Source organism: Nomia melanderi, chromosome 13, assembly GCF_051020985.1.
Source record: "Nomia melanderi isolate GNS246 chromosome 13, iyNomMela1, whole genome shotgun sequence".
In the NCBI taxonomy this organism is placed as follows: Eukaryota; Metazoa; Arthropoda; class Insecta; order Hymenoptera; family Halictidae; genus Nomia; species Nomia melanderi.
Window position 1 is genome coordinate 7334907 of NC_135011.1, and position 13658 is coordinate 7348564.

The 13658-nt window shown below is 44.6% G+C and overlaps 3 protein-coding genes across 4 annotated transcripts in view; 2 read left to right on the forward strand and 1 right to left on the reverse strand.

Annotated features, from left to right (window-relative positions):
- Ance-3 (angiotensin-converting enzyme Ance-3) overlaps nucleotides 1-13658 on the reverse strand; it is a 62215-nt gene that overhangs the window by 23146 nt on the left and 25411 nt on the right. The gene's annotated exons all lie outside the window — the stretch shown is intronic.
- LOC116424049 (uncharacterized) lies at nucleotides 2724-4729 on the forward strand. Its single transcript, XM_031969974.2, has 2 exons — nucleotides 2724-2834; nucleotides 3225-4729. Exons 1-2 carry the CDS (start codon nucleotides 2823-2825, stop codon nucleotides 4311-4313), a joined length of 1101 nt encoding a protein of 366 aa, XP_031825834.1. The 5' UTR covers nucleotides 2724-2822; the 3' UTR covers nucleotides 4314-4729.
- LOC116424048 (uncharacterized) lies at nucleotides 9241-12320 on the forward strand. The gene is made up of 3 exons (XM_031969973.2): nucleotides 9241-9441; nucleotides 9804-10008; nucleotides 10245-12320. Exons 1-3 carry the CDS (start codon nucleotides 9430-9432, stop codon nucleotides 11276-11278), a joined length of 1251 nt encoding a protein of 416 aa, XP_031825833.2. The 5' UTR covers nucleotides 9241-9429; the 3' UTR covers nucleotides 11279-12320.

Below are 13658 nucleotides of genomic sequence, written 5' to 3' on the forward strand. Positions count from 1 at the left end.
GCAAACGGTCGCGGATGATTTGTTCCCCGACGACACGGTACTTTCACTCGGAATCCGTTCGGCTGGAGGACGAGGGTTGAGGACGAGCGAGACCCGACCGACAACTTGGTACCGGCAAATTTACCGTGAAACAGTAATTAAGGGAGATACCTTGCGCGGCCGTCTCGGGATGGAATGCAAATTACTCTCGCTAGGCGGAACGAGACCCGGAACTCTCGTGCAACCGCGCCGGGAATTTGTGTCGCACTTTTTCGGACGTTGCGTCACTCGTATGAAAGTAAAAACTGATGATCCCGCCGATGTTCCTCGATATTTTTCACTCGATTTTCGGTTATTATGTTTTAAATTGTTTTCACATCATTCCTGGGTATCCTGTTTTCAGATATTTTTAGGGGGAAGGCTTCATCGTCTGGGAATTTCACCAGTTAGATGTTTTTGACGAGTACACTCGACAGGAAGGAATGGCGAGGTTTTGTATCGTAACGAGTATACTCGTCGAAAAATAGCTAACTGGTTATAATCCATTTGTATCAGTAGCGTATGTATACGCTCAGTTTTCCTGGTTACTGTCATATTTTTCATACTTCGTCGTGATGCACATGGTTGCAAATGAATTAAGGAAATATTCGTTTTCGAAGCAAACAGTTTTATAGGTATACGTTACTTGAATGAAAATTCTCAAGACAATTATTTGTAGATATGGTCATGTACATATGCTGGAATAAGGTATACAGTTTTTAAAGAGGTCACAATAGCTAAGTGATTAATCCTTCGCGGACGAGGAATTTTTGAAGTGTTCAAAACATTTCGCGAAAGTAAACTATCCATCGAACTCATAAATTCCAGTGAGAAAGAAAACTTTGCATTGATCTCTTGTCATTTAAACGATTCAATTATGTCTTGTATTCTATATACGCCTAAAGAAAGACATCCGTCCTCAAAGGGTTAATCGGCAAGCAACGTTTAATGAATTTTGCAGTGATTCGGGGCAATCTTGGATAAGGAATGTTGCTTTCGCGGTTGCGACGGGATATTTTTATCGGGAGAGACGTTTCTTCCAGCTAAGTGGAAGCTTAGTTAAGCCTCTCCTATTTTGGAGCGGTTAATGAATGAACGAGCGGGAATATTTCTCGAGGACGGCATCGTGAGCCTGTTGCGTAATCAAAAGCAAATTTATAATATTGCTGAATTTTAGGTTCGACGAATTTAAATTTTAAATCCGATAATACTATGAGATTATGTGTTATTGCGCAAAAGAGACCGGCTATCTTCGAATGGATGAATTCTAGATGCGTCTTGGGGTTCCTTGGATCGTACTTAAGATATGCTGCAGATGAACTCTTAATTTGAGCGTTTGCGGGTCAGATTGTCATAGTTAGGAATGTTTGACTGATTCATAAATGACGTGACGGGAGTGGAACACTTCGGGCACTTCTGACATAAGTTTCAGGTGATCTCAGCCAGTAATTGTAACCCATAATTGTGAGAATTGTTCCTCTAGAGAACTCGAGCAGATCAAGAAAGTAAGATAAGTGTATGACAGGCTATGAAATATTGATTTTATCCAAAATTTTAGCACAGTGACCTAAATGGGTTGCATTGAAATCACTGACACAGTTTGGTCGAGAAAAATTCATCGAAACCAGTTCCGACCGACACTGGCATTAATAGCATTCACTAACAAGATTGTTCCTTCGATGATCGCACTTTCGTCATCGAAAGGTCGTAGTATTTATACTCTTCTTATCTTTACGCATCGCGGCTATCTCGAAATCGATGAATATGCATGCATCTGTTTCTTAGTTAGATCAGCTGAGTGTTATTTTCATTTATTAGTACCAGTCAGTCTATTAGAAGCAGAAAATAGGAATAGAACGCGTGATGCATGAAAGAAAAGAGTACATTAAACATCAATATTGTTCAATCAATCATACAGGAGGGATTTAATTAATTACAATGAATATTCTTTATGAACCCAGGATATCGACAAAATGTGTCGATAGTGTTGCTGATTAATATCGCTATCAGTCGGATCTCGTTCCAATAAATCCAACCAAAAATACCGTGTTAATGTATTCTATATCACAGACGTTCGAGCGAACTGAAATTTCCACGGAATAATCCCCGAAGCCAGCACTCAAGTTATTGAATTAAAAAGTATGCCAAGATTATACTTAAATACCAGCCTCGTAGAACATAATTAAATCATTCAAGCTGACAAGTTAGTAGTGAATTTATCCCATTAAAATGCTTATCGAGCTAATAAAATATAATTACACCAACAACTACCGAAAATCCTCCATCACGCGGCAGTCGGCCACGAATATCGGCAACAAGGATCAGCGAAGTATCCAGCATCCAAGCAGAATGATTAGGACTCACCGGTGCTCCGCCGCGAAAAAGGGTCAAACGTCAGGCGTCGAACAGAAGAAACGACTCCCGGCCGCGTGGCATCGTCGGCATCGTCGACATCGTCGCGTAAGAGGTAAAGTCCGTGGCGGAACACCAGTGGGGATCCCATCGAACGAAGAAGAAAACGAAACCAGTGGCGCCCTGGGGGGTGAGGCGGGCGGGAGGGCAGCTTTTCGAGAGGCGTGGGGGAGGAGAAGGAGGACGAAGGAGGAGGTGAGCCCGTGTGGCCCCGAAGGGGAGTGGTAGCCGATCGTGGTCGCTCCACGCGAACAAAGAGGTGTAACGTGGGGGTACGCGAGTTGGGCCCGGGTGGCGAAGGCGAAAGTATGCCGCGTATATAAGGCGACGAACCGCCGGCAATCAGCATCCAGTTCACTCCTGGACGCACCTGGAATATCTCGAGAGCAAAAATGAGAATCCTGGTACGTGAACGTGTAAACGGTGACGCGGCGTCGTACCGGCAAAAATGCGGAGGGACGCGATTATCCGAGACACCAGTGACGATCGGTCGCGGCAAGCAACGCAAAGAATATCCGAGGGTACCTCAGGGCACAGTGATTCCCGAAGGGAATACCCCGCGATCCGTTTCGCGTTGTTCTCCATAGAATCGTTCGCGCCGCGGAAACGACTGAGCCGCAGTGTTAATCGAAACCGCGTTCGAGGTCGTATCAGAGTACCGGGTGAAATCGATAGTCTCCTAGCACCCCCGTCGGCAATCGTAGAACCGTGCCATTCGTTTCCGACCGTTAGCCGACTGTCGCTTTCGTTCGTGCAACCGCGGTAAAGCAATCTGACGTCTATGTGGTTTCCAGGTCTACACGGCAGCGATCGCCCTGCTGGTTTCGGCGGCTTGGGCCGAGGTGGTCAAGACGGCTGAGAAGGTAGAAGCGCCGATAGAAGACAAGTCCACGAAGAAGCAGGAGAAACGCGGGCTGCTCGGCCTGGGTTATGGTTACGGGTACGATGGTGGCTATGACATCGGAGGCGGTGGCCACGGTGGCTTAGAGCTCGGCGGTGATTACGGAATTGGTCTAGGGGGTGGCTACGGCCATGCCCTCGGCCACGGCCATCACGAGCATATCAAGACCATCACCGTGGTGAAGAACGTCCCTGTAGCCGTCCCGGTCGAGAAACATGTGCCGTACCCGGTCGAGAAGCCAGTACCTGTCCCAGTTAAGGTCCCAGTACCGCAACCGTACCCAGTCGAAAAGCCCTACCCGGTGAAGGTCTACGTCAAGGTTCCAGTCGAAGTTCCGGTACCACAACCGTACCCAGTGGAGAAGAAGGTCCCGTACCCCGTCCACGTGCCAGTCGACCGTCCGGTACCCGTCAAAGTACTGGTTCCCCAGCCGTACCCAGTTGAGAAGCACATACACGTCCCAGTGAAGATACCAGTGCCACAACCGTACCCTGTCGAGAAGCCAGTCCCAGTGCATATCAAGGTTCCGGTCCATATACCACAGCCCTATCCAGTGGAGAGATTGGTCCCAGTCAAGGTCCCGGTTGACCGTCCGATCCACGTGCCAGTACCCAAGCCTTACCCAGTGCACATTGAGAAGCCCGTACCCTACCCAGTCGAGAAACCCGTGCCCGTCCCAGTCAAGGTACCAGTAGACAGACCGTACCCGGTCCCAGTAGACAGGCCGTACGCCGTGCCGGTGAAGGTACCCGTTCCCCAGCCCTACCCGGTTGAGAAGCCGGTGCCCTACCCAGTGGAGAGGCCTGTACCCGTCGAGGTGAGAGTACCAGTCGACAGACCGTACCCAGTTCATGTTGAGAGGCCAGTACCTTATGCAGTCGAGAAGCCTGTACCGTACCCAGTCAAAGTACCCGTCGCGGTACCGGTGCACCACGAGCACGGCTACAGCAATGACTGGGCCGGCAGCCATGGATACCATTAAATATCGAGCTTCGTTGATTCACGGTCACGCAGATTAGAGAACCTGACGGCGGGTACTTATGGTGACCGTGTAAATCGACGATTATAGGGTTACACACGGGAGAAGAAAACGAATTCAAATTGGACGTGGCACGCGTCGAACACAGCACACACGCAAATATACACACGATTACCTTCTTTTGTACCTGGACTGCCACCGGGCGCGGAAGACTTCCGGTCGACCGGCACGCGACCCTGATGGCCCTGTCTACCCGCGATAGATCGTGCCGAGCTGTAAGGCGGCGCGTGTCACCGCAAGAAACGGAACGGTGATGCTCATAGGTGTGGAGCCTGTCTCTAGTGGCCTTCGCTCGCAAAACAGCCCGCTTGTCTTACGTTTTTCTACAGCGACATAGCAGAATATGTATTTTTTTTTACGAAATATATGTTAATAATGTAACACTGTTGTCCGATGTAACGACCCGCCAACCGAGTTCCCTGGTTACCCGACGCTGTCACGAGTTGTTTAACAATTTCCACTTTCATTTTCCGCATGCCCGGCTCACGGCCTAGTACCTGTATATCGTTTAAGCGGTTTACGACGACGATCAAGGATCCGTCGTTCTAGAAACAATTTCGGGTCAAACGATCACCGTCATTCGTCCAACGGTGAAATGCTGGAATTTCACGAGCGGTTGAGTGCCGCCCGATTTTATTCGCTTTTGTGCCTGAAAATTGTTTCGCTTTCGTTTGCGTCGCTGGATCGGCGATCATTGTAATCACGGTAACGAGCGTTCGATCGATTCCTGCGGGGAAAGTTTCCGCGGGCTCGGCGCGCACGTGTCCGCACAGATGGTGGCCGCATCGATACATCGAACGGGGCAACCGCGACCCAGTTCCTCGGGTGCCAAGGCATTCCCTTGCCAAATCGATGCTCTTGATCACCCCTCGCGTCGTCCACGTGCCCCTCGTAATTTGCCCCGACAGCCCGTCGCTCTTCAACCCAATTCTATTTTCTGGGGGATGATCCACCGGGAGGGTAGGTTCTCCATCCTAATTTCAGACGCGGAGGAATTGTGACGGTGTGAGGATGACAGAGACGATCCATACCTCTTGCTCGTATTTTTATTATTGTCGCTGGGGGAATCTGGGTTTCATCCCTCAAACCACCGTTCCTGTAGCTGTGCCTTGCCGAATGAATTTAGTTACGGAGTTTCTAGTATTCATCCAAATTATTATAGATTCTATCGCGGGTCAGAAAATCTTTTCATCCCTTGTAAAAAGATATATATTAAATTAACTTTCAACATGCTTCATAATATATTTACAATATTTCACGTGGAACTTTAGAATACGTTACTTTCTGGCCAAGTAAGTAGTTCTTCGACATTTTCGAAGGATTGAAGTTGAATCGCGAGACATCGACGAGCCTTCATCTTTGCCTCGAAACGTCGAAGGAAAATATTTATTAAGAAGGCAGCACCGAAGTCTGTGTTCCGGAACCTCAAGCCGGAAGCTTTAGCAACAGTCCAAAGAACAACGTTCAATTACGTTCGTTAAGCAACCGCGAGGATCTCCACGATTTCGAGTCGCGAGGAATTGTACGGACGCTTGCTCAACCTATTAAACAGGGATGACGAGTTAACTCGTCGCGGGTATTAACCGGTAACTTCAATTTAGTCCTCCTTTTCGCATTTACTTCGCTAAAGACTTTAGTATCTAATTACGCCACAATATTCGCAGCAGCGTCCATTGCGCTGCATACATTTATTACACTTTTTATTTAATACGAGACTCGTTTATTAGAACGCGAATTGCCTCAGATCGTCGTTATTTTCCTTTCATTAAGTCTCCGCGAGTATCCGCTGCAAAAAATAACCGGGTTAACGGAGCGAAGGCAGGGAAACGCAGAAACTGTTAGCGAAGAAAAATTCCGACGACATAACTGGAAGGATATTAATTTGCGAGGGGGCCGGTGCTGCGCGCGTGCCCGCGCATCCATTAAAAAATCTTCGATTGACTTCGTTAGTGACGGCGAAGGGCGGCGGACCGTGTCGGAGATCGCGCCCGGTAAGTTAATTCATCCACGGTGAAGTTCCGCGCACCGACCCACTTCGAACCGTGCCCAGCCGAGCCACTTGACTCACGAACGACTTACGTGCCTGTCCATTGGACGAGCCAGTCGTTACGCAATCGTCTTGCCGGCGCACGCGACTATCTACACAGGCTGAAAGTGAGAGACCTCCGACGAGATGATCACCCTCGGCGCGAGACTTCGGTTCCACGCCGCTGTGAATCGATCCTTTTCCTTTTCCGTCATACTGACGCGGTAAGTGTCGAATTCAAATGAGGAAATCGTTGCTAAAATGCTTAATTGTCTTTTTGCTATTTAATACGAACTAGGAATTATATGTAAATGAAAGGATTGAAAAGTTTCCAATGTTATCTGTAAATCATTATGTGTCGTTCTTGCTGTTTATTGCGTTACAAGTAAACGCTTTTGATTAATAACAATTTATTCGTATACTTGACTAGAAGGTGAGTATCACGCGAGTTAAAGAGTTAAATGATGAATGTAGCTTCAGAGGTGAGCAGATGATTATGGAGTATCAATTTGAGGTTATAGTTGCAATAAGATACATTTATGAACGGTTAATAGACGTAATTTGTGACGAATTCAATGTGTACCGTTTTTTTAAACTTCTGCCGCGCTTTCTGCGAGTCGGTGAATACTTTCGTGAACCCTTTCACTTAACGCTAGTCGGTAAATTGATCGACGAAGGTTCTTGTCGATGCTACTGCGACTGTATCTGCGCATTCGTTACTCCTTTCTCTGAGCGTGCGTCGATAAGTCAGTCGCACGATTTTCTCAGCGAATGGTTTATTCACATTCAACACTTAACTCGAAAATTTGTAAAACAATTTGAAGTAGAAATCTCTATACTCTCTTAGCACATCAGAATATATAAATTTAGTCAAAGTGACAGATGTATTAAAAAATCAGATAATTTTGAGTAGAAACATTCGAACGTAGTTACTAAATTTACTATCAAATTAAAAGGGCAATAATGTAGCCCGGTATTCGTTCGCTCACATAAATTGAGCTCATTTCGAAACATCAAGCGCCAATGTTTTACATCAAAGAGAATTTTTTTTTCTTAATGATATTTCTTAGAGCGAACGAACCGTATCGTTACCTTAAAAGGGAAATTAACATACACGCATCGAAAGTGAAATCTCCATGCGTGTTAAACACGTAGAACGATCCAGAAACGCCTAATTGTTTAAAATTTCCATAAACAACAACGCCGACTCGTTATCCGCAAGCTCGTTTGGCACGCATCGCGTGCCCTTGCTACTTTTCCCGACAAATAGTCCATTAAACAGGAATAATTGGCACAGCAATCCGAGCTGGCGAGAAACTTAACTGATAATTAATTGAAAATTCCTTTCTTCTTTTTCTTTCGAAAGCAGAAAACCCAATAACCGTTAATTAAAATCTTCGAAATATAGGTTTAACCCATTACCGTAAAACTGAATGTCCGAATAAAAACGTGAGAATCGATCCATTTAAAATTCCTCGGTTAACTGTTTGAAAATGTTCTCAAAATTATACACAACAATTAGCCGAAGTCTCTTCGTTCTCTAATTATTCTGTCAAACTAACAAGAAATTTCGTAAGTCTGGCAAATAAACATTTCGACAAATAATTGTTCGAGCATTTAGATATCTCTGGTCCGATAAAGAATCAATAAAAACGAGTGGGATTCACGGTACATAATTATCGCGTGTTAACCGTGAAAACCGAGGAAAACGGTCTCGGTAAACGCGATCGCCGTTTTCTCCACGGTAGGGTCCCTCTATTACGTTCGACAGCACGATCTGTCCACCTTCTTCAAGATTACAGTTGTAACGACGACACAGTTTCCGTTCACACAGTGCACGGCCGTGAAAGTCCACAGCAGTTTCCGGCCGTTACCCGGAAGGCAGCGTGCACTGTCTTTAAAACCGCTCCTATTCGCGATATAGTAAGATCAATTCTCCCCGAGTCACGCTCGATTAAGTCCCCATCAAATTTAATCGTTGATAAATGAGAAACCTCGGAACATCAATGATCAAAATGTTTCGACCCAACGGACGGAACTATTAAACCCGCCTTAATTAAGAATCCGCGATATTTCGTTAGACAATCAGCGGGATCGTAAACGCACTTTCGCCTGAATACGTAGAATAAAATAATTTCGTCATTCGGGGGCAACGATAAAAACCTTACGACATATTCACCGTAATTCACGCACAATGCTGTAACTCGCGCATAGTGCTTCGTAACGCGACGAACGTAAAGATCGGCGGGCGTTAACGAAGATCCAATAAACTTATCGTTTCGCTTACCGCTGAGTGAAACTGTACATTGACAGTAAATCACTCGGGAAAAAGTTCGAAGAATTCCGGTTTACATGAACATCCGCATACCGTAAATAATTAATCATTCTCACCGTTCGATACTGCCTAATTAAGTTAATCTATAAAAGATCACACGTTATCTTACGAAACCCTTGGAATTCGAAACCTGTATCCTTAACTAAATCGTTAAGGCAAGAATGTGATTTTCCCCTTCACTGAAGCTGCTATTATTCATGTAAAGAATGCCACGCCGAATTTTCAGAAATTCCTGCGCGTCCCGATTCCGTTCGCGAGTAGAAATCTTACGCGGTTCGCGTATGAAGATTGATCTCGGCGATCTTTCGCTTTCGTTTCACGCGTGACTCGCATCGAGATCGATCCGTATTCTCGGCGGAACGGTTTTCAAGGTCACTGGAATACATCGCAAAAGATCAAAGTCCAATGTCACTCCCTTTACGGTTCATCGGTCCTCAGTCTACATTTTTCTAAGAGGCTGGGCTCTGAAGCTGCGTCAGTTGGCATAGTTTCACTATCTGCGACGCGAAAGCGATCGTCCCCCCTCGATGAAGAGGCTACCAACGTGTGCAGCCTCTGGATCGGCAACGAGAAACGCGTATATAAAAGCTAGTGACTCTTCGGCATTGATTTACTTGCTACTGGTTTCGATTACTCGGCGTTCGATTACGTTCGATCGATTCTAATCCTGGACAAATTGGTGTTTTGCATCCTTTAGGATGGGTTTTATGGTACGTTTCCTTTAGGACGGTTTCTGGAGAACTGGAAGAATCGATATCGTGTGATTTTGGGTTAATAGTGACAGTGATTTTCGTTATTTGATCGTGTGGAGTGTTTTAGATTGGAAAATATAGTAATTTGTTTTGGGATTAATTGGTGGTGAATTGCTAAAAAAGATTTTGGTTATTTCGATTTAAATTTGATATATGATAGATCGATGGTGAATTACTGAAAGGACTTTGATTATTTTGTTTTAAATTTAATTTGTAATAGATCAGTGGTGAATTGGCAAAGTCGAAGTAAAAGATTTAACACTTATTGTTTCCTGAATAAGGTTTCGTTAATAATTCTGCAATATTAATAATTGTTGCAGAGGAACATCGTGGTCATTCTGTTACTCTTTGCCGCAACGTCATCGAGCTTTCCAGCCCGGGACAGAAAGCATCACAGAGCTGTTTACACTAAAGTGCAAAAGCCTTTGTATGGAGAACGAAGACTTCAACAACCAGCAGAAAAGAGAACGAACAGTACAATACAGAAAAACATTAGAGGCTCCGTGAAATTTGTTGGAAAGCGAGGTACGTAAATCCAGAACATACCAATTTTCCCTTGCAATTAATAAAACGACTCTAGAAACATAATGGTTAATAAATTCGAATCACAGCCAATTACAAGACCGTGAATCTTCTGCAACATTCCCCAAAACACACACACACACACGCACACAATTATCTCGTCAATGAAATTCGATCCCAAATATCTCTCTAATCTCCATAGAAATCCACAATCCACTAATCGTCCAAAATGATTGTAGACGATAAATATAACGGGCCACTGGAGGGAACCCAATACGACGTCGGACACCTAGAAGGCGAAAGCTTAAAAGCGGAACACCTAGCCGAAGTTAGAGGCTTCCACGGAGGAGAGTCCTTTGTTTCAGAGCACGAGAGCGTATCGGTTGACATCCCGCACGATGGACAAGTCCAAGGACACCAGATACATGCGGACATGCACAAGCTGGTGACAGTGGTGAAGAAAGTAGCGATACCATATCCAGTCGTGAAGAACGTCCCCTACCCGGTTGTGAAGAACATCCCCTATCCCGTCAAAGTACCAGTACCTCAACCATTCCCAATTGAAAAGAAGGTACCCTACCCAGTGAAAGTCTTCGTTAGGGTACCCATTAAGATTCCTAAACCGGTGGCTGTGATCAAGGAAATACCCTATCCAGTTCAGGTACCCGTAGATCGTCCAGTGCCAGTGAAGATCTACGTGCCAGAGCCCTACCCAGTCGAAAAGAAGGTTCATTACGAAGTAAAGATACCCGTACCCGAACCATTCCCCATCGAACGCAGGATACCAGTACCCGTTAAGATACCCGTACACGTGTCCCAGCCGTACCCGGTGGAGAAAATAGTCCACTATCCTCTAAAGATTGAAGTAGAGCAACCGGTGCCAGTACCAGTACCTAAACCTTACCCAGTGCCTGTGTCTAAACCCGTGCCCTATCCGGTTGACAAGCCTGTACCTGTACCCATTAGGGTCGAAGTACCTAGACCAGTACCTGTACCAGTAGATAAGCCAGTTCCAGTTAAGGTGAAGGTACCTGTACCCGCTCCGTATCCCGTTGAGAAAGAGGTACCGTACTCTGTAGAAAGACCAGTACCTATTCCGGTGAGAATACCCGTTGACAGGCCGGTACCTGTGCACGTGACTAGACCCGTCGCTTATCCCGTTGAGAAACCAGTCCCTTATCCCATCAAGGTACCCGTCCCTGTTCCAGGTCACGACGAAGGGGTTGGAATCATCGAATCCCCGGCGATCGAGTATCACGAATGGGCACGGTGAAACGGTTGCACCGACTATCATAGGGAAATATGTAATTCATTTTTAATGATACTTGGATTGACGACGGAAGCTTCGCAGCTTCGAGAATTGCGTTAGGAGTTAGCATCGTTCGGAAATGTATTTCGACTGAGATCGTTGTGACTGTTAATGTTGTTTACGACGATCTTTGATTGTTCCGTTAGGGGTCTTGAATATTTGTTACATTTTTTATCTTAAATTCGACGAGATTGAGAAAATGTATCGAGATTCTTATGTTGTTTAAAATATTTTAGTAGCTTCACTAATGTAAATTTTCTTTGATTCCAAATGTTAACAGTTAGAGTTTATGAAAAATTTATGTGTGCACGAAGATCCGGGAGCAAATAATAATGTAAGGTACAAAATACTTTTAATAATTGTGTCAAAGGTTGATGAGCGGAACGAATATCTAGAAAGCTAAGACTCTAGGACTCGATGCCTGTTTGTAATTTATTCAATATATTATTCTTTATTTTTCTGTTGCAATTTATTTTGCAAAAGCCCGAAGAAACCAGTAACGCCATCTTAATATCGCTGCAACTTACAGGGAAATGCATTTCGATGGAGAATCGCAGCACACCGCAGCGCATATCGACAGTGCAGTTTCTGTTCTAGTGCGAGCGTATTCCGCGAGAGGTGGCACGATATAAAATTAATGTTATCCTTATCCGATAGTACACTGAAAAGAAGTCAACGCTTCGATTTCATTTAATCAAAGAACTGCGCGTGAAAGCTTCGGTCAGTTTCATTTGCGCCGAGTATGTTAATGCTCGATAAGTATAATCCCCAGCCAGTTTAGAAACCAGATGCTCCTCAAACATGCGATTTAGACCATTTCTTTGCAAGCACAGCGAAATCTAGGAGCTCACTGCATTCCGGTCACGTTTCTCTTCGTCTCAATGTAATTGCATCGCGACAGATCGTGCCATAATTGATTCTGGAAACAAACGCGGTGCGACGTGTCTTCCAACCTTGATCCCGACTTTCTACATAATCAACCTTTGCTCTCGATGTCGCGAATTTAGAGCGGAAATAAATAAAATTGTATGACATCGAATCAGTAACATATTTAAAATATTCAATAAATAAATATCAAATATTATATAATATGTAATCAAAATTAAATAGATAATACACCCGATTTTTATCTTATATAATTCTCCTTAAGCCTTTTCCTACTCGTTTACCGTACGTTTATGTACGTTTTATATAACTACAATCTTTAATTATTTTAATATTGTAATAGTTACATTGAATTATATTTTTTAAAATTGAAATAGATTTCCTTCAGAACTTTGAGCAGTTAATAACTTGGTAACACGAGTCGGTCATTCGTGAAGATTTATTCACGCATCGGAACCACTGGAGCCTGACGACACCGCTTATACGAGCATTGAAATCACTGAACGCTGTATCAATTACCATTCCGTTCGGACTGCTACGGCGCGTTTCCTTTCCAATAATTCGTGTCTTATTTATCTGTTTACATTAAGCCTTTAATCCTCCGCTAGGAAAAAGTGAGATTATATAAAATTAATATACAAAAACCACCCGGCGTCCACCGAGTTCACGCGCTTCAAGGGATTTAATCGAAATTATTTCCTTTTACCATAGTATCTAGACTTTACGAGCCGAGCATTAGAAACTATCAGTTTCCTATAATCGTTAAAACACGCGTGTGTGCCGCGACGGTTACTCAATAATATGATAAATTCGCTCGAATCGAGGTGGAGTCTGGTGCCTAGCGACTTTTTTCTCGTGAAACCGTGTCACTGTGCAAATAGAAAACAGCAAACTGGGTGTAACAGTTTTCTGACGTGATTGGCGAAGCTGTTGGAAGAAAGTGGTGCGTTTGAAAATGGTAAGAGAACTTTTACACCGGTTTCGGTTTCACTGTACCGAGAAACTTGATGATCGAGGAGGAATTGGATCAAGTGAATACGTGGGAGAAGACTGGTCGAACAATGTCGTCGATTTAATATCACGGAACAATTGTGAAAAATCACCCCGTACCCGGTGAAGTATTTATTACCGATTCCGCGAAGAAACCTTCGACCGTTCCGGAACAAACGTTTCCGTCAAAAAACGCGTTCTAATGGCGGTGCAAGGTTCGCGCGGTTTTACGGTCGCCTATGGAAAGTGGACGTTCGCTTTCATCTGTCAGACAGCGTCGCCGTTCCTGCGAGATTTTCATGAAATTAATGAGCTAGAACTAAATAGCAACTGATCGCTGTCTCATAAAATACGGTTTAACACCGTCGTTCGTGGTTTTCTCGAGTTCATGGACACCTCCTGGTTGTCGAAACCTCGGTCAACGGTCCATTTCTTCTTCGAATTCCACGCCGAAACATTCGGCTCTGTA

Bases quoted from the DNA above. Each gene is read 5' to 3' on its own strand.
- LOC116424048 (XM_031969973.2), top strand. The intron at 10,009-10,244 runs GTACGTAAATCC...AAATGATTGTAG, and splicing joins GAAATTTGTTGGAAAGCGAG to ACGATAAATATAACGGGCCA.